We start from the raw sequence: 21830 nt of genomic DNA on the forward strand, positions 1-21830 counted from the left end.
CGGCAACCACGTGGATTAGCATGTTTGAAGCGAGGCCATCATGAAATAATATCATTAGTGACCGGAGGACCTCCTGAGCGACATGAGACGACTCAGAAACCTCTCAAATCGAGGAAGCGCGTCGATATCAGGGGTTGCCTGCCCCATACACCGTTGATCGACTTTCCCAGGTAAGGGAGGATGCGAAGGGCAAGTTGCAGCAAGCGGACGTCTTTCATGCAGGCTAACCTCGTGTTCTAAGCAGCCAGAAAAGAGATGTTTCACTTGCCTGTGACTTCGATTTTGTCTTCAAAAGGCTCAAGTTCAGATACCGCGTGGTAGCTTGCACCTTGCGGTCTGATGTTCGTCAATGGTTGAAGTCACGGCCAAAACACCGTGCTCGCACTTCACTCCGAGTCGCCGTTGTGAATAGCTAGGATGTAGCGATCGATACGCATTATTGAAACGTTCAACGTTCAACGTTCAACACACACCCAGGGCGAACTACCTGCCCCCTGGAGGTGTGTGTCCTTCGTCGAATGAACGCATTTTCCCAGGGACAATGAAGGGCGGAGAAGGAGCAGAACGCTGGCTGCACATGGAGGCGAGGCTGGTGAATCAGCACAATGGTTGCTGTATTTAATGGGTGTCAGGAATCACTCTATTTAAAAGACAAGAAAGCACACCATTTGTGAACACACGAATGGTCAAAAATCCATTATCTAAAGAGAACCACATATCATCAGCTGCTTGCATCATGAACATAAACACTAGGATTTACCGAAAGCTTGTCACCACCAGCCACCTTGACCTTCAAAATAATACAAACAAAAATCGCACGTCAGTCCATGAGCGCTAGCAAGTCTCGGGGGACTACGACGGAATCAGCATCATGAGAATACAGTTAAATTATCGCTTGGTATACATCCTGAAAACAGCAGATCATGCTCTCACTCGTACAACCTTCCTCTTTCCTTTACCTGCTGCACCGCCACCGGCAACACCAGGAGCTGCACCCTCCGCATTCATACCAGCCTTCACTGTATCGACGAGGACGCCAGAAGGCAAGGCAGGAGAGTACACGGACATGCGGCTGGCGGGTGAGGGCAAAGGTTCGGGTGGGTTGGGGAGAGGGCGACTGGTCTGTTTCGGAGGTGCAGGGTCCTTAGATTTGGGGACCGACGCGGAGGATTTGGACGAAATGGACTTCGGCTTCGAGGATTTGGCAGCCGAAGCGGACGTGGGAGGAGTAGCAGGAGTCGGATAAGAGAAAGGGGGCTTAGGGATATAGTCAGGCTTGATTCGTTGAATTTGGAAGGATATCATCTCCAGTAGCTGTTTTTCTGCGACGGGCGCTCAAAGGACGATTCGGAGAAAGATGTAAAGAGAACTGCATACTGGTTTTGATATGCGGGTTCATAAGCCGCCCCTCCTTCTTCCATTGTACGCGTACACGACCTGGGTTCTCCCAATCTCGCGGGTGAGCCTTGTTGACTTCGTGCAGGGTGCCCAATCCAAGGCGATTGGTCGCATCAGCTATATCTTTGCTGAGCGGCCACCAAACGCTCTTCTCGCGAGATATACGCCGGACTCCAGTGCCATATGGCTGCTTTGCGTCAATGTAGATAGGGTAGATGCAGGTCCATCTGTTCGCGTCCAATGGGTGAGCGTGAATGTGATGATTTGGACGACACCAACTTCTTGTATGGAGTTATGTCTGTCACAACGGGCGTTCCTTGGCTTGGCCCTTGCGGCGAAGCTGGACCTGCAGTTGGTTCCACCAAGTCTAGGGCTTCATCGTCATCGGATGCATCGTCTACATCTGTGATTTCTTGCAGAATCGCGCCGCGTGTGCCGGTATTGGGCAAGGGGCGCGACGGCAATGGGAGGTCCACGTCGTCGTCGAATTCCTCGATGATCGCTGCACGTCGCGACATGGTTGACCGAGATGCTACAGAGAAACAAGAATTGGAAGACTGTCTGGATTTTTCCGACTACGTGTTGAGTCTGGCTTGTCGGACTTGGAGGATCTCGGTGGTTGTCAGAGTTCCCACGCTCGACTTATGCCATGTTGTCCTCGACGCTGTGGTCGATGAGGACCGCAGCTTTGCTGTAAGTTGACCAGGCATACGTGCTTGATATTTGCATTCAATTATGGTTATTTAGGTTCTTTCTCTCATGTATTGCTCCAGCACTAGCACAAAATGATGCCTCTCCAGCTGTTGCACCAGACGTAGTCTGCCGACCTTTCGGTCCATGTGAACCATGTCCAGATGATGCTGTGAGTGCCGTTGTTATTCAAATATGACCTTGAAGCACTGTTGGCATTGATGGATCCCGCCACCCCAGCTTCACGAACCCTTCTGCCAACCGTTTGGCAACCGACGTCTCATGCATTGCACATCTACCTACCGGATTCCCTATGATTCGAAGATACCGCCTGATCATGGCATTATGCGCCACTCCTCCGACCCACCACAAGGCGAGACGCCTGCATGGGAGAGCTGTGGACGCATAGTTGTGCAAGAGCGGGCAGATTTCTGGGAGTTCGTCGCATGCAACGTCCTCTTCGCTTCAATTGGATTATTCCTTGTATATGCAAGGTCCAAGAAGATACAGGCACTCCAAGCAAGGAATCTTGCCGCACGGATTGGCCTTATAAGAGGCGGTAGCGGATGATATGACGACAGAGCGGCTTTGGTTTGGCACTGTGGACTGTGAGCAAGTTTTTACATCATGACTTCCTGGTACTCACGCATGTATTCCAGCTTATTAGCATATTCTAGACTTAATCATACGCATATCACGATAGTCAATAGGTCAGAGCACTGGCTGAGAGTAATTTGCTGGATTTCTCAGCGATGCTGACGATCATAGAGATCCCTGCACAGTCTTTGGCCTTGTCCTACCAACGCAAAAATAGTGAGACTGGCGTATCAAGTCTTCCGGTAAATATTTTTGTGCAGCTCCTGATGGCCACTAGATGTGAAGGACAATCCAGGTTCTATCCAATGGACGGAGAATGGCGGTGAAGGTAGGTGCCGAGGACTTTTATCAATCTGTCTCTGTGGCCCCTCTATCTTTTCTCCATGCCTGGATCCATTGTACAATTCTCGAGACGTTTGATTCCAGGTCTTCTGTCCCTTCACTTCTCAATTCTACGATGATTTCTTGGGCATACGAGGATCGCGCTTCCTCGATAACTATGTCCATGATCTCTGCTTCGTTATTCTCCTGGATCTTTTTCAAGGGATATCCCCTGGCGAACGAAGTACAGATCAGGACTTTTTCGAGATCGTAGAAGAAACATGTCGTACCGTTTTTCTAACCGCTCCCATAGTTTGGTGTGATCACATCTAAGTACCACAACGAGATCCGCCCATCGTTCTGGAAATATATCACATGTATGCCAGTCGAGGATTATACCGCCCTCCGACGCCAGTGGTTCCAGCTCGTCCAAAAGCTGACGGCAAGGGAAAGTCAGCCAGAAGCGCAGACAGATTGGTGGTGTGCGCACCTTGTCCTCGTCGACGGTGTAGCTCTGCCATTCCTCGTCATAACCTTCATGCAAATCCTTATCCTTCACGAGCTCCCCAACATTGACGTGCCGTAGTGGTACGGGAGATTCTTCCGCGAGTAGTTGGGCATGAGTCGATTTGCCGGTACCAGGCGTTCCTGTGATGATGATCACGGGAGAACTGCGAGACGATGGAGACATTTTATATGCAAGATAGCAAATTTCAGAGGTGCGTAGGATATGTCCTGTAGGTATTGGAAGTGGCTAAAAAGGATGAGTCGATCTCGTAGAAACTTGGTGGCGCCGCAAATGGCATCGTGCTTGATCCGGAACTCTCACCATGCTTGCGACCTAGCATCCAACGTTACGGAAAAGGGCCACTGTCATTCCTACGGAAACCTGCTTTCAATCTAGACGATCTTGACAATGTCCGTGCACGTCCAAAACCCTTGTTGGTTCGCCTTTGCACCTGATTTGCCGGTGAAAACATCATCCAGGACCATCGAGCACCAAGCTGTCATTCACTCATGTAGTGAGTTGTGGGGGCTGTTTTACGCTCTGAAAATCTGAATGACATTCGATACCAACAGAGCTTAGAGAGATATCCCAAAGCGAAGAAGTCAGATGATGTGGTCAGTCTCCACTTCATCTCCGCGCGGACGTCTATCTACCACAATGCACTTCGAGAGTTTCCATCGAACTGAGCAGGATACATCTCTCCCTCTTGGGACGTAAACTTTGATGCGGGCAAAGGCTGAAAAGGATGACAGCGGCGTCACCATCAACACCTACCCCTCCCTGAAGCTGAAAGTCTACCGCGTTCATGCTCATGGCAGCCATTTGTCCCCTCCCCGCCTGTCAAGGTCGCACGTTTATCTCAGATACTGCTCTTGAGCAGCACATGCGCTCATCAAGGCTGCAGCATCCCTTTTGCGAATCTTGCGATCGCAAGTTTGTCAACGTACCGGCGTTCGCTCAGCATCTACAAGCCATTCATAGCCCTCAATATAACTGCTGCGCCAAGACGTTTCACTCGAACGAGTCATTGAAGCAGCACCAAACCACTGCTTCATCACATCCAGAATGTTCGTGGTGCGATGAAAGGTTTATCAATGAAGAGGAGCGTGATAATGTGCGTGTCATCTCTGCGCTATATTGCCTAAGATTCAAAGCGTTCTTCAGCACGAGGTGGCACGTCACAGGCTGGTGCAATGTCGAGTTTGCAGAGACTGCGTGGTTCGACTGCATGAGCTCGATGACCACTACGCCGACTCTGATCAACATGATCGTTGTTCGTTCTGTCAGCGTGGCTTCTCGGATAGGGAAGAGCTATTTGCTGTAAGTGGTGTAAGCTCTGCCTTGACGCTCGTCCAACTCAAAATGCCAAGCATATACGGGAAAGTCATCCAAATGTATTCTGCGAAGAGTGCAATGAATCGTTCTTATCTGAAGAATCGCTCCAACTTCATTATGATCAAGAGATCACTAAGCACCCGAGTTGTAGAGTATGTAACATCGGGTTCAAAGATTATTCGGAGCTCTGTGAGGTGAGTAAAAGGTACACTTCTTCTGAAGATTGAATACTTAATATCTGACATCTGGAATATTCTCCTCAGCATCTTGTGAATGTCCACTGGTCTTTGTTCGATCAGGCTGTTCATATAAACAGGCCGGTCAATCTTTGACATTGGTATAGTCTGTTGAATAGTACGGGTATCGCTACCATGTCAAGAAGAGGATCGCTTTTCTGGTGTTTTTTATGCTCCTTCTACATCAAATTTAAGCTCTTGTTTCTCTACCGTATCCTGCATTTTCTAGAGATTTCGAAAGGACGACCAAGATGTCCTATACATGGTGAAACTCAATGTGTGGATCCACGCCAAGCTGCGCGGTGTGACTATTTGTCGTAATCTCGATGCATCGAGGCCCACCTCAATACCCACGAAGACAAGAACGTTCCCAAGCCGACCCATCCACAAAGCTCCTAAACGACTTCGATATCGGCATAAGACACGCTCTCATAAAACTTCTCTAATAAGCCTCTGCACAAAAAGGAGCCTATGCGCATAAGTTGTGCTCAAAGGGGACTTTGTTTATGGTTCCCGGAGAGCCCTTTTGTGCTTTTCGTTCAAAAAAATGTGTGCGGACCAAGTCGTCTTTTACTTTACGAGGTGAACCTGAGGAGATAATCAGAGGAGCGATCGTGTTAGCCTTGGGCGAAAGAGGATCATCATTGCATAGCAAGGGCATTATTGTTTCGAAATTCAAAAGCAGTTGATTCTTTAATTGTACAGTACTGTAAGAGGGAAGCGGTGATACGGAGTGAGACGATGGTAATAGACAAAAGTAACATGACGAGTGTGCGCTTGCCACCAATCAACCCCTTCGCCGTTTCTTGTCCCTGCTCGCATCGAACGCCTGATCTTTTCTATCTTCTACACGTTGTAGGAACTGCATTTTCTCGAGGTATCCACCTGTTCTCCTGTTGGCCTCTAGCTCATCTTGTAGCTGAGGATCCTCCTGGGAACCAACATGCGCCTGCCAGTCGATAGCAGACTTCTCCAACGTGGTTAGCTTCTTCGGCTTCTGTGCAGACGAGGATGGTAGAGCAGCAAGCTGAACCTTTGGCTTGCGGCGAACTGGCTTCTTGCCTGCAAGTGGCTGTGGGGGAGGTGGGGCGACAGGATGTTGTGAGGTGTCCACACCTGCATTACTTTCAGGGAACGTGGACGCAGCAGGTTCGACAGCCGCTATCGGTGAGGCTTTGTCGTTGCTTTCTGGTGATTGCCACACAGGCCACTTCCGAGCCTCCTCAGAGTCCGCTGCAACTTCTTTCACTTCTCTGTGACGGTGGAGCTCGAGAAAATCAGCTGCACAATACTCATGTAGAAGCACTCACATCACGTCCTCTCCTGCAAAACGATATTTTTTCTCGATCATGATCATCTTATTCGGTTCGTTCGCTGGCCTCGATGGCGGCGTTGAGGCAGAAGCTTGAAAGTCTGCCCATAGTGCTTCGCGAGCCCTGTGCTTGTGAACGGACATTGGAGATGAGGCAAAGGTAGCTCAATGCTAGCAAAGGCATGGCACTAACTTCTTGTCGAGTCTTTCAGGCTCGTGCGTGGGCTCTTCATCATGAGAGCCCGTCCGTGGGCGTTTTGATTCGCGGTCGTCGTCGTCAGAGCTGTGTTCTGGGAACCTGGTGTAATAACGCGATGTAAACAAGGAGTCAAGGTGGTTCTTTACCGTCATTCACGTCTGGTGGAACATAGTCAGAATCGTCTTCAGAATCGCTTTCGTGTTGCGAGGGATGCTTGAGTGCTGACATGTCGATAACAAGCTGCTTGAGCTTGTTCGAAAGTGCTCCCCGTAATCGCCTCTGTACTAGTGTTAGGACGCAAAGCTTTCGTTCGTTGCCGACACCACCTTCCGTTTCATTGGAGCTTCCTATTTTGGCCTTCACAGTGCATGGACGTCGTGGCTCGCCAAGACAGGGGCTCTCCGACTCTAAGCCCACTGTCTGCGGTGTCTCCCACCCTCACCTTCGCCAGCGATGCCACCGACATCTCCCAGTACACTCCCACCGAGTACGAGAGGACTACATACTACAACGGGATCACCGAGGACGGTGACCACCCTGTATTTGTCTACAGGTCGGATTTCCTCACTACACCCTTCCCCAAGCCCGTCGGAACATACGCCCATATCCCTGTCAAGTCTCTCCGTGAAGCTTATGATACCTCGCTCAATCCTATCTGGGAATCTGTCGGTCCCGAGATTGCTGAACGGCTCACGACGACTTGGAAGATTCGCTGGTCCTCCATCAACCCAGCCCGCTTCTTCACCCACGCAACACCGGGGGAGGAGGGGGAGGGGCGTCTCAATCCTGTCGTCATATGGCTGGGTATCAAACCTGGGTCCGCCTCCGATACCGCCCACGAGGTCTCCCAAAAGATCCTCAGGCTTCTGAGAGAGTATGGAGTCCATGATGTTGCAATTGAAAGGCGTGAAGTCGTCCTGCAGAGGCTGGCAGGTCCGGCCCTTATGAGCCATGTCGGCAGCACCAATCACACCCACCACGTCCGTCGGTTCCTTACTGCTCTTCTCGGCATCCCTCTTGTGACTCGAGGGATGGAGAAGGATGATTCCCAGGGCACTCTCATCTTATGGTTTCACGAAAACAAAGACAAGAATGGCGATCCCAGCAACAATGTCTATGGAGCTAGCAGCTGTCACGTCCTTCGCAAGAACGCCACTATCGACTACGAGCATAAAGGCGGTGCACCCAAGGACTCTGTTTGAGTTTGCAGAGTCCGTCGATTCCAGCAGGGCCTCGATGAGACGAAGAGAGCTATCAATGACCACGGCATTCACGCCAGCTTTCACATCCAAGAGATCGATGGGCTGGAGAGGACGGAAAATCCGGACGGGGCCGAGATCGCCGCGAATCGACGCAAATTGGATGACGAGAACGAGGCCCTCCGCTAGCTCGAGTCTCGGTACAACGAAGTCATTGAGTACTGGTTCGACATCAAGCTCCACCGTGATATCGGCTATGTCCAACACGCTGAAACCATCAAGGTCGACGTCGAAGGCGGCACACGTTATACATCGGGCTGGGGTGCGTTCTTGGCCGCTGAGGCGAAGGTCGGGGATCAGTTTGAGGGCAATGTCGTCGACCTTGGTGCGTCTCGATCCTTCTCATCTTTGCCTCGTCTAGTGAAAACAACCTAATTTAGGATCGAAATATCCTCCTGAAGAGCTTATGGCACTGTTTTATCCTTGGGGTGTTGGTGCGACCACATTCAAGTTTCCTCGGGGTAGAAAGCTTAGGATCGTGGGTTGCGCTACGAAGGAGGACCTAGTCAACCCCACGGAGTTCGATAGCGAAGGCAAGGGCTGCTTTATCGTTGGTAAAGACGGCAACACTACCGACTTCACTGTCAGACGTTACGCCAGCCTGGTATCATTTATTCTCAGCGACACCAGTGTCTGGTCTAGGGAGCTCGCTATCTACAACTCGCGCCTGAAGAAAGCCGAAGTTTTCTCAGTTAAGGGAGACTCGAGCTCTCTCATCGGGCGTGCCAAGGAAGGCGAAGGTTACATTGTTGGGCAACCGCACTTAGGAGAAAACAAAGCCGGCTCGACCAGTAATCATGTTACTTACTGCACCCCTGGCTGGTACCTCCTGGAGCAGATCAGGAGGCGGTTTCCGAACGCCGACTTCTACCGCACCGTCTGGTAAACTTGAAAGTTCGTGTCTTTCTTCCGCCTCACCCTTTCGTGGTACACATATGTTCCACAGCGTCTGCTTCTGCGACGTCTTACCTTCCGCTATGCCCCTTTCCTGTTTCCCCCGCGACTGTTCTCGTTTCATGAACTCGTCTCCCTTCCCTGACTGTGATGTCCTCCCCATCCCTGAGCGTTTTATCCTCTTTTTTGACAGCGTGTATTCTATTTCCCAGTCGTTGATTCAGACGCGTGTTTCTACCGTCGATTCGCTGGTTCCACACATATCTATCCGTGGCCATCTCAGCGGTGGATTAAACAGTCATCTTCATTATTCAAAACTAAATTAAAACCGGAAATTGGAGAGCAGAAAATCTTTCGAATGAAATATCGAGGTACAGGGCGAAACTGGAAACACCCAGAGACTTGACAGAGACAACTTATAAATCGTCCATTCGACGTGGGTCTAAGAGATCTGCAAACGGAATAGGCAATACAACAAGAGAGGCGTTCCACACTCAGGGCAGCAGGAGCTCTTCACGACCTCGTTCTTGATACAGCTATGATACAGTCAGTAAATCGAAGATCTCGACCAAGATGAATCGAGCGTACCTATTGCAGAATATGTGGCCACACATCGTTGCTGTCGCGCCACGGCAAGGATCCCTGCGGCACAATCTGCAGTATACATGGGACACCGTCTTTGCGGTCTGATCAGATTGTTCAAGCCTTTCTCGAGATCGCGGAACAGATAACGGGGGTGACGGTGGTGATGAGCGGTTGACGCCGGGCGGGGAATTGGCAGATGCAGGCGACGATGGCGACTTCAGCTGTTGGCCGAGCAGGTTCATTACTGATGCCGATTGAACGTGCGAGGGGGTTGGTGATGTCGCCACTGTGAATCCAGAGTAAGTCAAGGAAGATACCTTGAGGTTCCAAGTCCAAAATACCTTGGGTTGGAAGTCGGTTGAGCACGGATGAGGGCGCCGTTTGCCTTACGCCTGGCGAGCTTGGTGGAGTGTGAAGCGTGGAGCTACAGGATTGTGGTACGTGAATGCTGTCTGCGATGTGAATAGCGCCAACTTACTTGTTGACATGGTCATGATATGACCGAGCAGCAAGCGAGGCCGCAGGGGAGGTCGCTCGTGCAGAGTCGGAATACAAGTGATGACTCAATTTCGAAACTCTCCCACTGAGAGGGTTGTGCGGAGAGCGAGGCAACGGCGGCGAAAACATCATGGGAGTGTTTGTGGCCGATTTTTTCGGCGTAAGCAAGGGCTTCAACGAATCATTTGGAGAACCCTTGGGCGGGGTCACCGAACGATCATTGAACACTGCCTTGATGTTTTGAAGACCGTGAATCTTATCATCATCGCGACCGGAAGATGTTGATGATTGATAGGAGCGGCTACAACGCATACAACCTCAACGAATGAAGACGAGACGGTAAAGGGATAACCTACGTCGGTGCTGGTGATTTAGGCTGAGGGGAAACCAGCACTGTCAGTGATGGCCGTATCTCTGGTGCAACGACAGGCGCCCCATCCATGGACACAGAGTCCTCATCTTCACGGAGCGGCAGATCGAGCTCTATTTCAGCCTCAACGCTCTGTATTTTCTTTTCAGGAGTGATTTGCACGGTTGATTGTAAGGTCGGGGCAGTCGATAGGGATGCGGCTCTAGCATTGGAAGACATCGTCATTCCTGATGGGGACTAAACATGAACGGTAAGGCCATGGACGACGCGAAAGCCACTCGATGAAGTTCCAGACTTACCGATGTTTGAGTGTTAGACACATCATCGTTGTGCGAATTCGAAGGTCCCGAGGGAGTTAGAGACGCCGCGTCGACAGGCCCGGATCGAATTGGTGTCTCAACAGCCTCGACCAGTGGACTACTGACCGAAGAAGCCTCTGCCCTTGCCTGAGGCAAGTCGTTCTATGAGACATTTGTTAACTACCCTAGCTCTTGGATACTGAGACCAACCTCTCTTTCAAGGTCCGCCTTGAAAACAAGTTTGATGGAATTTTGCAAAAGTGGGTTGAACACCGCCAAGACGTGCTAAGTGATTCTCAATTTCAGATTTTCGAACCAATGATAGATATGGAGGATAATGACCTCAGCAAGCGCTCGATCATCTATAAAGGAAATCTTGCATTCTGGACATGTGGGATGCTTTAAAGAATCTCGATAATGTCCTTCCAATGAGGCTTCTGAACTGAAATTCTGTCCGCAGGCCTTGCAGCGAAATTCGGGATGGCTGCTGGCGATGTGCTGTGCTCTTCGATCAGCATGCCGGAGATCTAAGACAGGAGGCCCGCCGACTAACCTGCTCGAACGCTTCTGTACTTGCAAATCCAATAGTTGGACACTTCGTACAACGCGGATGGTTAGGCGAGACTCGATAGTGATTCGGCACATCCTCGCGGTATACTTGGAGGCCACCGCATGGGGCGCAAGTGATCGGAACATGCACAGCTTGTATGTGCTGTTCGGTTGATTAATATCAAGGTATATAGAGGGAATAATGCAACGTACAATGTTCAAGGCTGTTGGATCTCTAAAACCGATGTCGCACCGACCGCAGTTGGGATGATTAGTGGAGTCTCGAAAATGTTGTTGCAAAGCAGGTGCAGACGAATACAACCGATTGCATGTATTGCACGAGTTGATGTTGTTTGAGGAGGAGGCTGACATTGATGGCAGCGGCGGTACTGCAGCCACAACACTATGCACCCTGCTCATGTGCTAATGCGGGTGAATGCTGTTAGCTCAACGTACGAAACACAGAGATGAAAATACTAACGTCCTTCAGCACCGCGGGACTTCGACATACGCACTTGCATTTGGTACAGAAGTACGACGAGCCCCAAGCAGCAGACGAAACATGCGCACTAAGCAGTGCTGCACTGATGTTTTTATGGCCGCAATTGCACGTCGGGTGAGGGCAGACAGGCATAGTAGGTGATGCGTGGGTCAACCAGTCAAGGTTACGGAGACGGGAGTCCATGTATGTATACCCAGAAATGCGCAGCGTTGCAGCACCTTATACGTGAGGAGTATCCACGTCACAACGTGTGAACGTACAGGCGAAGGGGCAGGTCTGCGAAGGGCATGGTGAGATATTGCACAACTCGCGACAGCTTTGGAAAGAGTACCCGATCTCGAGGCGCCCAGAGTTCAAGTGATCCCCTTAGGTATACCAGCAGCTGTCAGATAAGCCCTAAGTACGGTCAGGGATGTAAAGTTGAGGGCTCACTGCATGCCCGTCAGCCCCCATTTGAAGTGACAGGATGGGGCAGGTGACGGCGTCGAAGACTCGGATAATGGGGTCTTGGGAACATACATATAGCAAGAGGTGAAAGAGCGGAATGCGGCGGCCTGGTACGGTCTACGGCCGTGAGCAGCGAGACGCAAAGATCGCAGCAAGAAGCATGATGATCCTCACGCGACAAGAAACTGTATCAACGCCTTGAGGTGCCCAGCCATCTGGTATGGAAGTGACGTCCTTGCTATTGGCCAGTGTTCTGCATTCAAATATGTCGGATATCTAATCAATCATCACCACGGTCCGAGAGCATGTATCCGGAATGAACTTCAAAATGGCGCGACATTCATCAGCGCGGCGCGGAACGAGGCAGCCGGTATGCTCTGGTATGATTAATGGGGGATCAAAGCTCCCTTGACCTGACCCTGAATTGAATGAATCTGGCATTCGTGCTAGATACAGAGTGTTCATATCGCGGTCTCCTTCGGCGATCGAAGGAAAGTGGGCTATCTCGGTAGCTTGTGTGACCTGCTCGCTGGGTAGCTGATGAGTGTTTACATGCTTACCGGAGTGAACTGTATAACACGTCACCGGTCACCTAGCACTCTATCATCTCAGAAGAAATTTGACACGGAGGAATGCTTAAAGTGATAATCTGAGTTCCGAGATGGTCTGTTAGCGCTGCACATCAACAAATGCACTGCGGACGTTGGTTAGGTCTGGAGAAAATAGATTTTTTTTATGGCGAGACACCATTGTCAACCAAGATAGCAGATGGTCCTTACATAGTCAAACGTCCACACCATTGCCGCCTCCAGCCAGGCTAGGAACTCCCTCTCCCGAACATCTCCGCATCGGCCGAGGTCGATGTTGCACCCGGAGCAATGAACGCCTGGAATCAGCATTACGCCATGTCAAAGGTTTTGAACCTGATTCCGAATGTCGGCGACTCAAATCTCCATAAGTCTCTATAAGTTGAGGGATCTAAATAAACTCGGCCTTGGTGATGCGGAACACGCGCCGGTGTCAGTTGGTATGAGAAAGCCTTCAAAGAGACCATTGTGGATGACTCTGACTTCTTTTCGAGATCATAAGCCACTACCCAGGCCAAGTAAATTGTTCACGAGCATCGGTGACAAACGGGCATGGTGTGCATCAGTCCACAGGAATATCATGAAGAGGCAAGACATTGCGAAACGCGAGTGGAACAAGACAGATCGAGACGTTAACGAGCCTGCCATTCCTCTTTGAATGTACCCAAGGAGGGGTGAGTTGAGAGACAGTCATATGGAGAAATCAGATGATTACTCACTAGCTTCAGGAAGTGGAGGTATTATAGGGTATTATTAACGATTTTCCTGGAAGGAGACGTCAGCCACATTATTCGGAATTTGCCGAGCCTAGCCGTCAGAAAGCGTGTCTTGGCGGCTGCGTCGTCGGTTTTTCGAAAGCAACAAAAATGGATAGGAAAATCGCCCCATATCCTTCCATACACGACTAGGATTTTAGGTGCATATAGTACTATTTAGAACACTTGAAAAATGTAGACAAACACTGCGGATACAATATAGGCTGAATAAAGTTGAAACATTTCACCCCCCCTATTCCATACAAAAATAGAAACAGTCGCGCAACTCTCACTTGAGGTAGTACTCGTATGCTGCACGCCAGGCTTTGTTTCCATCCTTCTCGATGACATCCTGAAAACCATGAAATCAGAGTGTGCGATGGAGATTCGATTTCTTGGTAAACATACACCGTGGCAAGGGATAATTCGCTCGAAGTCCCAGTCGGCAACCGTCTGCGCGTCGCGCTTCATGGCTCTGGAGTAATATACAATGTCAGGATCACAGGGAGGCAGAAAAGAGGAGACGGGCAACGCACTCCTTGTCCATGCCGAGCCGCCACATCATGCGCTTGTGACTCGCGGTGTAAGGGTCAATGTTACCAATGAAAGGAATGCGACCGGAGAACCATGACCGCGAATACTGGAGGGAGTGAGTAAGTGGGGGGCTGCAGGAGGTGATAAATGACATACTTGTTCCAATGCGGGCATGTTGAACAGTAGGTCGGCTTCGATGAGCGTCTTCGATGGCTTGTGGACAAATGCAACGTCCTTGTTCTTGAATCCGGAGAAGTAACTACACGGAGGGGTACGTGAGGTGGCGTAAAGATGACTGCAGTGCCGAAAATGCTTACCATGATTCAATCTGCATCGTTGGGGAACGGAGTACAGAGTGGAGCCAAGATGAGTCGAGGCGGGGTAAGCAGTGAGTGGTACGCGACTTACCTCGTCCTCGAAGCCAAACTTGGGGTTTTGCTGCTTGTCGCCCCAGACTGAATGCCCAAATTGAGCACACCATCACAGAAAATGCAGACGCGCCACTCACACCCAGCAAAGTCCAGCCCTTCACCCTTCTTCTTCTCGACAGCTTCCTCGACAGCAACCAGCTTTGCATCGGGATAGGCCTTTTTAAACTCGCCTGTCGCATTCGACGAGACATGGCTCCTGTTCAATCCCCCTCTTTCCTCAATCAAGGAGGAGCGACGCACCGAGATACAAGTGATGTACGGAATCCGCGCCAACGATATACTTTACCGGGCCGAGGTTCTCCAGCGTCTTTTTCGTGTCCGGAGTTAAAGGCGTCGAGGCGAGGACCCAGACATCGCCGTTGGAAAGTCTGACGGCCGTCGAACGACCACCGATAGGAAGAACGTTGAGACGCAAGAAGGGTCTATGGCAAGCGTCAGTTGGATAGGAAGAAGCGTACGAGAGGGATAGTATAGAGGAAAGGTGAAGATAAAGAAATGGGGCATACTTGGAGAAAGTCCAAATACCCTCCGTAACCTGTAGTCGTGCAAAGACAGATTAGATTCGTGTTGGGGCGCCAGTCGAAGGCCGAGACACGTTAATTACCTCGCGGATGATGATATCAGACATGTTCAAGTGATCAAAGTACTTGGTGCAACAAGTGAACAATGGGGAGAAGCTGGAAGATGGTGCGTTCACTCTTATAGGAGCGTAATGGAGTAAAAACGGGAGCAGAGTCGGGGAGCGGAGAAATCGTAGCCGGAGGCTGGAGTCTCGGTTGCTGACAGTGCTTGCGTACGCACATGGGCAACCATGCTATTGCGATAGGTCCCAGACCAGTCCAGAGCGCGACAGTTCCGCTCAGCCACAGCACCTGGTGTGTCGGCGGCCTTCGACATTGGGGGCTCAGTGAAGGTTTCTGCTCAGGCCTCAAGTTGAGATGTCAGGATCTTGGTGTGCGTAATGCGGCCAGAGCAAAGGAACAGTCGGGCGTCTCGGCAGCCCTGACAAATGATGTGTGGGTTCCTGTGCACGTGATTGAATGAGTAATCTCACGTGATCGCATCAGTCAGCGAATGCGACATGTGACGTCTGCGCGTTGGGGGCATCCCCTGCAATGGTACTCATGTGAAAATGGGACAAGATGTGCATTATTCGACGAACAAGTTATATGTGTGGAGTGAGATACCGCAGTTAGCAAAGGATACAAAGAGCATAAGCCTTGAAGCTTGAAGCTTTAAGATTGAAGGTAAAGCTTGTACGCAGCGCGCCAAGCCTTCTTCCCGTCATTCTCAATCACGTCCTATGTCAGCAGAGCATTTATTGAGTCTGTGTTTTTTTTAGACTAAAACAGCATGCATACCCCGTGGCATGGAATAATCCTTTCGAAGTCCCACTCATCGACCGTCTTGGCATCTCTTTTCATAGCTCTGTGATTGCATAAGGGAACGATGAGCGACGGACTGGTAGGTTCGATAGGCACACACTCTTTATCGTCGGCAGCGCCCTTTGCCATGCTTTGTGCTACTCCTGAGTAAGGATTCATTTTACTGATGAAGGGGATACGACCGGAGGACGATGATTTCGAGTACTGCGAAGCAAATTGGAGTAGTGAGAACGATGGAAGACGGAAGATAGTTTGTCGATCACCTGTTCGGTACCGGGAAGATTGAAAACCAAGTCGGCTTCGATGAGCGACTTTGACGCAGGGTGGAAAAAGGCTACGTCTCGTTTTTTGAAGCCGGAGAAATAGCAAGCCTTGATCTGTTGCGGGGTTAGTTATTCGCCAATCACACATGCGTCGTGTGCATGACTCACGTCGTCTTCGAAGCCGAATGTTGGCTCGCGGGCGTTGTCCGCCCAAACTGCAGCGACAGGAACATGAGCGTCTATGGAACAAGCCTGACAGTCGAGGCTCTCACATCCAGCAAACTTGAGGCCTTCCTTCGTTTTCTTGTTCACTACGTTTTCGACAGCTATCAGCTTCGCCTCGGGGTACGCCTTGTGGAACTCAGCTAGAATGATGCCATGCATGCGTCAACAGTCTCATACGACTCTATTTATAGGAAAACGGCTAACCGAGAAAGAAATGGTGCTCTGCATCCGGGCTGACGATATACTTGACAGGACCCAGTTCTGTGAGCTTCGCCTTGGTTTCATCATTGAGAGGCGTCGATGCGAGGACCCAAACATCTCCTGAAGACAACTTGATTGCGGTGGATCTTCCACCGACGGGGAAAAATCCAAAGCGATTGAACGGTCTTTGAAAGAGTCAGTAAGGGGGAGTGTGGGGAGGCCTTGGAACTCACCGAGAAAATGTCCACACGCCTGTAGCGACCTCTCACGAGTGTCAGCGTCAGAGGGAATAGGGATGAGTGGGGACACACCTCACGAATTACAGTATCACTCATGTTGGCTACACGTGTGCTGTGTGAGTGGAGATGCGTGAGTATGGAAGGTTTTGGGTTGCATTGAATCCGCTTCTCGGCTTTTATACCTGCATGCCCTTTCACATTGACGTCAGTAATAAACGCTGTTTGAACCTAGAGAATGATCAGATGGCTTGCTGAGTGTTCCACTGTGTAACGTACGTGCCTGCAATTGGACGCGTTGTATAGCAATCTCGGTCGTTGACCGGCCTCAGTCCTATTACTGTATGCATCGCCGACGGAAAACATCCTGGGCGGCATCAGGGTAGACGCAACCCGATCACGGAGAATACGTTATAAGTACAGTCATTGTGACATTCGAACCCTGTTCTAGCGGCGATAATCGTTCAATATTCGACGTTTCAAGCTTCAAGGTTGATCAAACTCTCTGTACTGAAGGGGAATCCTGAGTCCACACTGAGTTATGTCAGGTCTAGCCGAGTAGGATCACAAGCACATCAACCAATGAGAAGATGTGCTGAAGTTTAACGACGCCGAGAGTAAGCGCCATCTGTTGCAGAGTTCATTGAGCGAGACTATTATTGAGTGTCCTTGTCTCGACTTCTCGACGCCCTGTTAAGGAATGGTACAAATAGAGTCAAATAGCGCATGCCCAGCGTGGCGGCAGAGTGGCGCTGCGACTGCATCTAATCTCCTTTGTGCTCGTTTAACATCTCCTTACTCTTCACTGTGTCCTCCAATATTAGGCTGTTCACATTGCATAGGTCAGAAACTACGTCGAAACAAGAACTAAGTCGTGATGAAGTTCACGAAGCCTGCCTGGGTTGCCCACAAAGGTATACGCTTGGATAGGTTTACCACCTTTACCACCTCTGACTCTAACAACTCAACAGACCCTTCAAGCAAGAGCGATTCCGCGCCGAAACGTCTATCTATATTCTCCGTACACGTTCACCCCGATGGCTCACGCATCGCTACTGGCGGTCTTGACGCGAAGGTGCGCATATGGAGCACCAAGCCGATTCTCAACGCCACTTCGGAGGCTTCCAATCGACCTGCGAAATCTCTCTGCACTCTCACAATGCACACAGGCCCTGTTCTGTGCGTTCGATGGGCAAACTCGGGGCGGTGGATTGCGAGCGGGAGCGACGACACCATCGTCATGATTTGGGACTTAGACCCGTGAGTGTCGCCCGTTCCGCAGCTCAGTCATTTCGGATACCTGATCTGCGTTAGGACCGCGAAGGGTAAAGTGTGGGGAACGGATGAAGTCAACGTCGAGGGATGGAAACCGTTGAAGAGATTACCTGGACATGAGAGTGGTGAGTACAGTCACGACCCGGGCGTCCAAGTTCGCATTGATCACTTCAATGCCCATGTTGTCATACCGAAGAACTACATGTCCAGGGATTGGCAAAATGCACTCATACCGGATACTAATCTCTGTGTACAGATGTAACGGACATCGCGTGGTCACCAGCCGACCGATTCCTGGCTTCGGTAGGACTCGACTCTCAGGTTATGATATGGTGTGGTTACACTTTAGGTACGTCACCCCTTCTTCTCAACCATATCACTATATATCAGCATACTGTCGTCGAATTTTGTTTGGCATATGTCTAAAGAAATAACGATGGTTTGGCACAGTAGCATAAAGTCTTCAACCGAGTTTATATGTCTGTGTTCCTAATCACCTGAGCTAATTTCAACTTTCTTGTAGAGCGTCTACGCAAAATCGACCAGCACAGAGGATTCGTCAAAGGCGTTTGCTGGGATCCAGTCGGCGAATTCCTCGCCACTCAATCCGACGATCGCAGCGTGAAGATTTGGCGAACTACTGACTGGGAATTAGAGGCAGAAGTTGTAAAACCTTTTGAAGACTCTCCAGGGAGCACGTTCTTCAGGCGTCTGAGGTTCGTCTTGCGATTTCAATACTTTGGGTTCGTATTCTGAATGATTCTACAGTTGGTCACCCGACGGTGCACACATAACTGCGTCGAATGCAACAAATAACATGGGATTTGTGTTCATTGCAGCCGTGATTGCGCGGAATAGTTGGACTTCAGAGATCAGTCTTGTTGGACATGAGAACACAGTCGAAGTAGCAGTGAGTGACACACCAGCTCCACATATCCAGAGTCCCTAAGTTTGAGTCACAGGCATACAACCCACACATCTTCCTGCGTAATCCATCAGCACCAGTTGCAACGTCTAATATCTGCTCTGTGGTGGCGCTAGGTGCAGATGACCGTTCTGTGTCTGTATGGCAGACCAAATCAGCGAGGCCACTCATCGTGGCAAAGGAGGTTTTCGAGAGACAAATAATGGACCTGAGCTGGTAAGCTTTATTATCGCTCTATCTCCGGTTCTCCTTTGAGACGTCTCGTAAAGGTCGTGGGATGGCCTCACATTGTACGCTGTCTCGTCTGATGGAACACTTGCAGCTTTCAGCTTCGATCCAGAAGAACTTGAAGGCATTGCCCCGCACAGCGCTCAGCAACAATATCTCCAGAAGTTTGGGTTTGTCCTACCTCCTGTCCCTGAAGGCTATTCCCACACTGGGCGGTCAGACCAGAGAATGACCCCACCCCCTTCGCCGACACCTGGCTCTGGAAATGCGAGTGCGTTTGGTGGGAGCAATGACGGAAATGGAGAGCGCATCAATAAGCTGGTAGCAAAAAGAAAGACAACGAAGAGGGTTCAGCCATCGTTTTTGGGAGGTTCCTCGAGCTCCGCTACCGTCCCGTCAGCTGCTATCCCACCGGTCTCATCTACATCCTTCTCCGATACTTCCGCTAAACCAGCTCCTTCACATATCCAATCGCATTTGGCTTCGCCACTCATTGGGCCTGGTGTGGCTGCGTCTGTGCCGGAGCTGTCGCCGTTCTCGCCGCCCATCGTTTCCCGGCAAGTCGACTCCGATGGGAGTATGCACTTAGATGTGCCCATTGACTCGATTGATTCTGCGAGTTCAGACGCGAGCGGGAGAGGGAAACGCAAGAGCTCGACCCTAGATTTCCTGGACGAGAGACCGACTAAGGCCAGGACACTTGGAGGAGACAGAGTGCGTGAGGGCAGGCCTGTAATTGAAGAAATCAGCGTACATTCAATCGGGCGCGCGGGGAGCTCCGTTGCAGCAACGATTGCTCAGAACGTGTTCGAAGTACCCCGCGTGTTGACGTATCTGGAAATCAAAGTGGTCGATGTAGGTGATGATGTATTTGAGGGAAAGAATGCAGCGGATGGAGGTGAGTCAACTTGCTTTGCTAGCGCTACTTGATGTTGAATAGACGCTTTTGGTAGGCTTGACTGAAGTGGCCTATGTTAGCGGGAAGCAAACGCAATGGTTGGATTACTTACCATCCCCCATCATCACTCTGGCTGCCACAAGCTCCTTCTGTGCAGTTGGTATGATAGATAGCTGCTTGAACATCTATTCTCCGACAGGCAGGAGGTGAGCATTACTTAGTCCATTCCCAAACATGGCTCATGTTCGAGATATATTCCTTGTCTAGATTGATGCCAACTCTTACGTTGGATTCACCAACAAGCTTCTTATGTGGCAGTAAATCGTCATTGATCGCACTTACATCTACAGGGACGCTGTATTCTTGGTGAGAACCGTCCTCGATGGGCTTAACTATCCCCGCATGCTAATTTACCCTCAGGAACGTGAAGAAAATGTCGGCTAACTTTCCTCCGGCATCAATTTTGCCACTCCTCTCTATCTCCCCAAATTCCGTGTCCGATGGGGTTCCCATCACTATCACATCTCTCTCCGCTCGGCCTAATGGCAGTCCCGTGCTTCATACCACATCGGGTGTCGCATTTTCTTACGATTCTTCTCTGCTTTCCTTTGTCAAACTGACGGAGTCATGGTGGGCCTCGGGTTCAGATGCATGGTCGGGTCGGCAGCGTACGGCCAATGCCTCGTCTTCCCGCCTGCTCGTCACGAGCCTTGAGAGTGTGATATCGGAGCAGATGCCGCCACCATCTCACTCTGCGACCCGTCCAACGTGGTGGACAACTGCTTTGACGCTAGGTCACCTCGAGTCAAAACTTCATGCTGCGCGAGTGTTAGATAGTGAGTATGAGTACAAGCAGGTACTATTGGTATACGCCAAGAAGATCGCAGACGAGGGGTTCAGGGCGAAGGCTGAGGAATTGGTGAAGGAACTCTTTGGACCGATCTACTGGTACGGTCTTTATGATATCGTGCGAGAGATGTCGATATTGATGTCGATTTCAAGGCGGCCTGGAATGGCCAAGGAAGACAATTGGTGTCCGACGCTTCTTGGATATTCCAAACGCGAGCTGCTGAAGGACGTGTTGTCGATTTTTGGTACGTTAATTGATGAGGTTCCAAAATCAAGCTCACAGTCTGCGCACGAACAGCTCGCAGCAAGACACTGACGAAATTAGCCATGGACTATCAAGACTTGTTGAAAAAAGCATCAGCTCCGAATGAGGATTAGATGGCAGATGTCTCCCTTTATATTGGATCTCCTACGATTTTTGTTCTAAGTTATGGCCTTGTTCGCCTATGTGTATTCTGTGCTTTACGCTTCGGGTGACCATGCTGGCATGGACGGCACACGACGGCAACGGCAAAGTCAATGCCTACATTGTAATGGTTTCGGGCGGGTGCTTTAGCACCTGAGTCCCACCACACGTATTTAGGTCTATTTTTGTTCCCTCCGTGGCGTTATCAAGCGCCCGATGGTTAGAGAACTCGATCCTCTTTCGTTTGTGCCGTCGCTGCTCATTTTATATGTAATCATTTGTCCATTCCTTATTATGAGGAATATCGCTGTAGTACATACCGCTATAGTCTATCTTTCCTTTTTTTCCGTTCCTGTGGCTTTCACAGCTGAGGCCATCGCGCAGCAGTCTCGCGAAGCAAAGGACATGGGTTGGATAACCAGTTTGTCCTTGCTTATCTGTATCTCGCTCGAAGGCGTGAGTGCGAACATATCTTGCGTCATGCCGAGCTCTCTCTTCGGCGTGCATTTCGTCCACGTTTTCTAGGTTTTGGCTTCGCCGCAATTTCATACAGCGTTAGAATGCGCAAAGTACACTCCAGATGGTGTGCTTGCGTGTTTTCTCCCCTGGTGCCTTCGCGTTCTCGCTTTAAAA

At 50.3% G+C, this 21830-nt stretch overlaps 11 protein-coding genes across 11 annotated transcripts; 4 read left to right on the forward strand and 7 right to left on the reverse strand.

Moving 5' to 3' along the window:
- Positions 1-921: 921 nt before the first annotated feature.
- Positions 922-1916, reverse strand: HETIRDRAFT_329614 (uncharacterized protein; the record flags this gene model as incomplete). The annotated part of the gene is made up of 3 exons (XM_009553760.1): positions 922-1322; positions 1378-1625; positions 1678-1916. The coding sequence occupies 3 exons, from the start codon at positions 1914-1916 to the stop codon at positions 922-924; spliced, it is 888 nt and encodes a 295-aa protein (XP_009552055.1).
- Positions 1917-2071: 155 nt separating this feature from the next.
- On the forward strand, positions 2072-2658 carry HETIRDRAFT_162574 (uncharacterized protein; the record flags this gene model as incomplete). Its single annotated transcript, XM_009553761.1, has 3 exons — positions 2072-2091; positions 2146-2260; positions 2329-2658. The coding sequence occupies 3 exons, from the start codon at positions 2072-2074 to the stop codon at positions 2656-2658; spliced, it is 465 nt and encodes a 154-aa protein (XP_009552056.1).
- A 375-nt stretch (positions 2659-3033) lies between these two features.
- HETIRDRAFT_430314 (uncharacterized protein) lies at positions 3034-3697 on the reverse strand (the record flags this gene model as incomplete). Its single annotated transcript, XM_009553762.1, has 3 exons — positions 3034-3238; positions 3297-3442; positions 3497-3697. 3 exons carry the CDS (start codon positions 3695-3697, stop codon positions 3034-3036), a joined length of 552 nt encoding a protein of 183 aa, XP_009552057.1.
- Positions 3698-4319: 622 nt separating this feature from the next.
- Positions 4320-5122, forward strand: HETIRDRAFT_162576 (uncharacterized protein; the record flags this gene model as incomplete). Its single annotated transcript, XM_009553763.1, has 3 exons — positions 4320-4628; positions 4679-5043; positions 5113-5122. The coding sequence occupies 3 exons, from the start codon at positions 4320-4322 to the stop codon at positions 5120-5122; spliced, it is 684 nt and encodes a 227-aa protein (XP_009552058.1).
- A 750-nt stretch (positions 5123-5872) lies between these two features.
- HETIRDRAFT_329856 (uncharacterized protein) lies at positions 5873-6442 on the reverse strand (the record flags this gene model as incomplete). The annotated part of the gene is made up of 2 exons (XM_009553764.1): positions 5873-6338; positions 6396-6442. 2 exons carry the CDS (start codon positions 6440-6442, stop codon positions 5873-5875), a joined length of 513 nt encoding a protein of 170 aa, XP_009552059.1.
- Positions 6443-6964: 522 nt separating this feature from the next.
- On the forward strand, positions 6965-8741 carry HETIRDRAFT_430316 (uncharacterized protein; the record flags this gene model as incomplete). Its single annotated transcript, XM_009553765.1, has 3 exons — positions 6965-7792; positions 7985-8180; positions 8236-8741. The coding sequence occupies 3 exons, from the start codon at positions 6965-6967 to the stop codon at positions 8739-8741; spliced, it is 1530 nt and encodes a 509-aa protein (XP_009552060.1).
- A 502-nt stretch (positions 8742-9243) lies between these two features.
- HETIRDRAFT_455483 (uncharacterized protein) lies at positions 9244-10421 on the reverse strand (the record flags this gene model as incomplete). Its single annotated transcript, XM_009553766.1, has 5 exons — positions 9244-9285; positions 9415-9620; positions 9676-9758; positions 9813-10133; positions 10189-10421. 5 exons carry the CDS (start codon positions 10419-10421, stop codon positions 9244-9246), a joined length of 885 nt encoding a protein of 294 aa, XP_009552061.1.
- A 401-nt stretch (positions 10422-10822) lies between these two features.
- On the reverse strand, positions 10823-11389 carry HETIRDRAFT_243164 (uncharacterized protein; the record flags this gene model as incomplete). The annotated part of the gene is made up of 3 exons (XM_009553767.1): positions 10823-10999; positions 11055-11147; positions 11264-11389. Coding segments are annotated over 3 exons (396 nt in total), but the record flags the coding sequence as incomplete, so codon positions are not given.
- Positions 11390-13500: 2111 nt separating this feature from the next.
- HETIRDRAFT_481316 (uncharacterized protein) lies at positions 13501-15032 on the reverse strand. Its single transcript, XM_009553768.1, has 10 exons — positions 14911-15032; positions 14813-14841; positions 14547-14728; positions 14384-14476; positions 14284-14330; positions 14193-14203; positions 14032-14134; positions 13878-13981; positions 13750-13816; positions 13501-13693 (listed from the first exon to the last, which is right to left on the reverse strand). Exons 1-10 carry the CDS (start codon positions 14932-14934, stop codon positions 13631-13633), a joined length of 723 nt encoding a protein of 240 aa, XP_009552063.1. The 5' UTR covers positions 14935-15032; the 3' UTR covers positions 13501-13630.
- Positions 15033-15541: 509 nt separating this feature from the next.
- HETIRDRAFT_106475 (uncharacterized protein) lies at positions 15542-16715 on the reverse strand (the record flags this gene model as incomplete). The annotated part of the gene is made up of 9 exons (XM_009553769.1): positions 15542-15607; positions 15668-15734; positions 15792-15895; positions 15955-16068; positions 16123-16169; positions 16227-16319; positions 16384-16565; positions 16614-16642; positions 16692-16715. The coding sequence occupies 9 exons, from the start codon at positions 16713-16715 to the stop codon at positions 15542-15544; spliced, it is 726 nt and encodes a 241-aa protein (XP_009552064.1).
- Positions 16716-17397: 682 nt separating this feature from the next.
- On the forward strand, positions 17398-21550 carry HETIRDRAFT_390213 (uncharacterized protein). The gene is made up of 13 exons (XM_009553770.1): positions 17398-17530; positions 17588-17876; positions 17931-18016; positions 18148-18240; positions 18415-18607; positions 18660-18801; positions 18854-19032; positions 19086-19942; positions 19998-20148; positions 20210-20308; positions 20363-20890; positions 20945-21036; positions 21090-21550. Exons 1-13 carry the CDS (start codon positions 17494-17496, stop codon positions 21167-21169), a joined length of 2826 nt encoding a protein of 941 aa, XP_009552065.1. The 5' UTR covers positions 17398-17493; the 3' UTR covers positions 21170-21550.
- The last annotated feature ends 280 nt before the right edge of the window (positions 21551-21830 follow it).

The sequence above is a fragment of the Heterobasidion irregulare genome, assembly GCF_000320585.1.
Source record: "Heterobasidion irregulare TC 32-1 unplaced genomic scaffold scaffold_12, whole genome shotgun sequence".
NCBI classification, from domain to species: Eukaryota; Fungi; Basidiomycota; class Agaricomycetes; order Russulales; family Bondarzewiaceae; genus Heterobasidion; species Heterobasidion irregulare.

Coding starts and splice junctions, on each gene's coding strand:
- HETIRDRAFT_481316 (XM_009553768.1), bottom strand. CDS start 14,934: ATGTCTGATATCATCATCCGCGAG. Junction 14,729..14,812: donor GGTATTTGGACTTTCTCCAA/GTATGCCCCATT, acceptor CGCTTGCCATAG/ACCCTTCTTGCGTCTCAACG. Junction 13,694..13,749: donor GAATTATCCCTTGCCACGGT/GTATGTTTACCA, acceptor CATGGTTTTCAG/GATGTCATCGAGAAGGATGG.
- HETIRDRAFT_390213 (XM_009553770.1), top strand. CDS start 17,494: ATGAAGTTCACGAAGCCTGCCTGGGTTGCCCACAAAG. Junction 20,891..20,944: donor CTCTTTGGACCGATCTACTG/GTACGGTCTTTA, acceptor GTCGATTTCAAG/GCGGCCTGGAATGGCCAAGG. Junction 21,037..21,089: donor GGACGTGTTGTCGATTTTTG/GTACGTTAATTG, acceptor GCGCACGAACAG/CTCGCAGCAAGACACTGACG.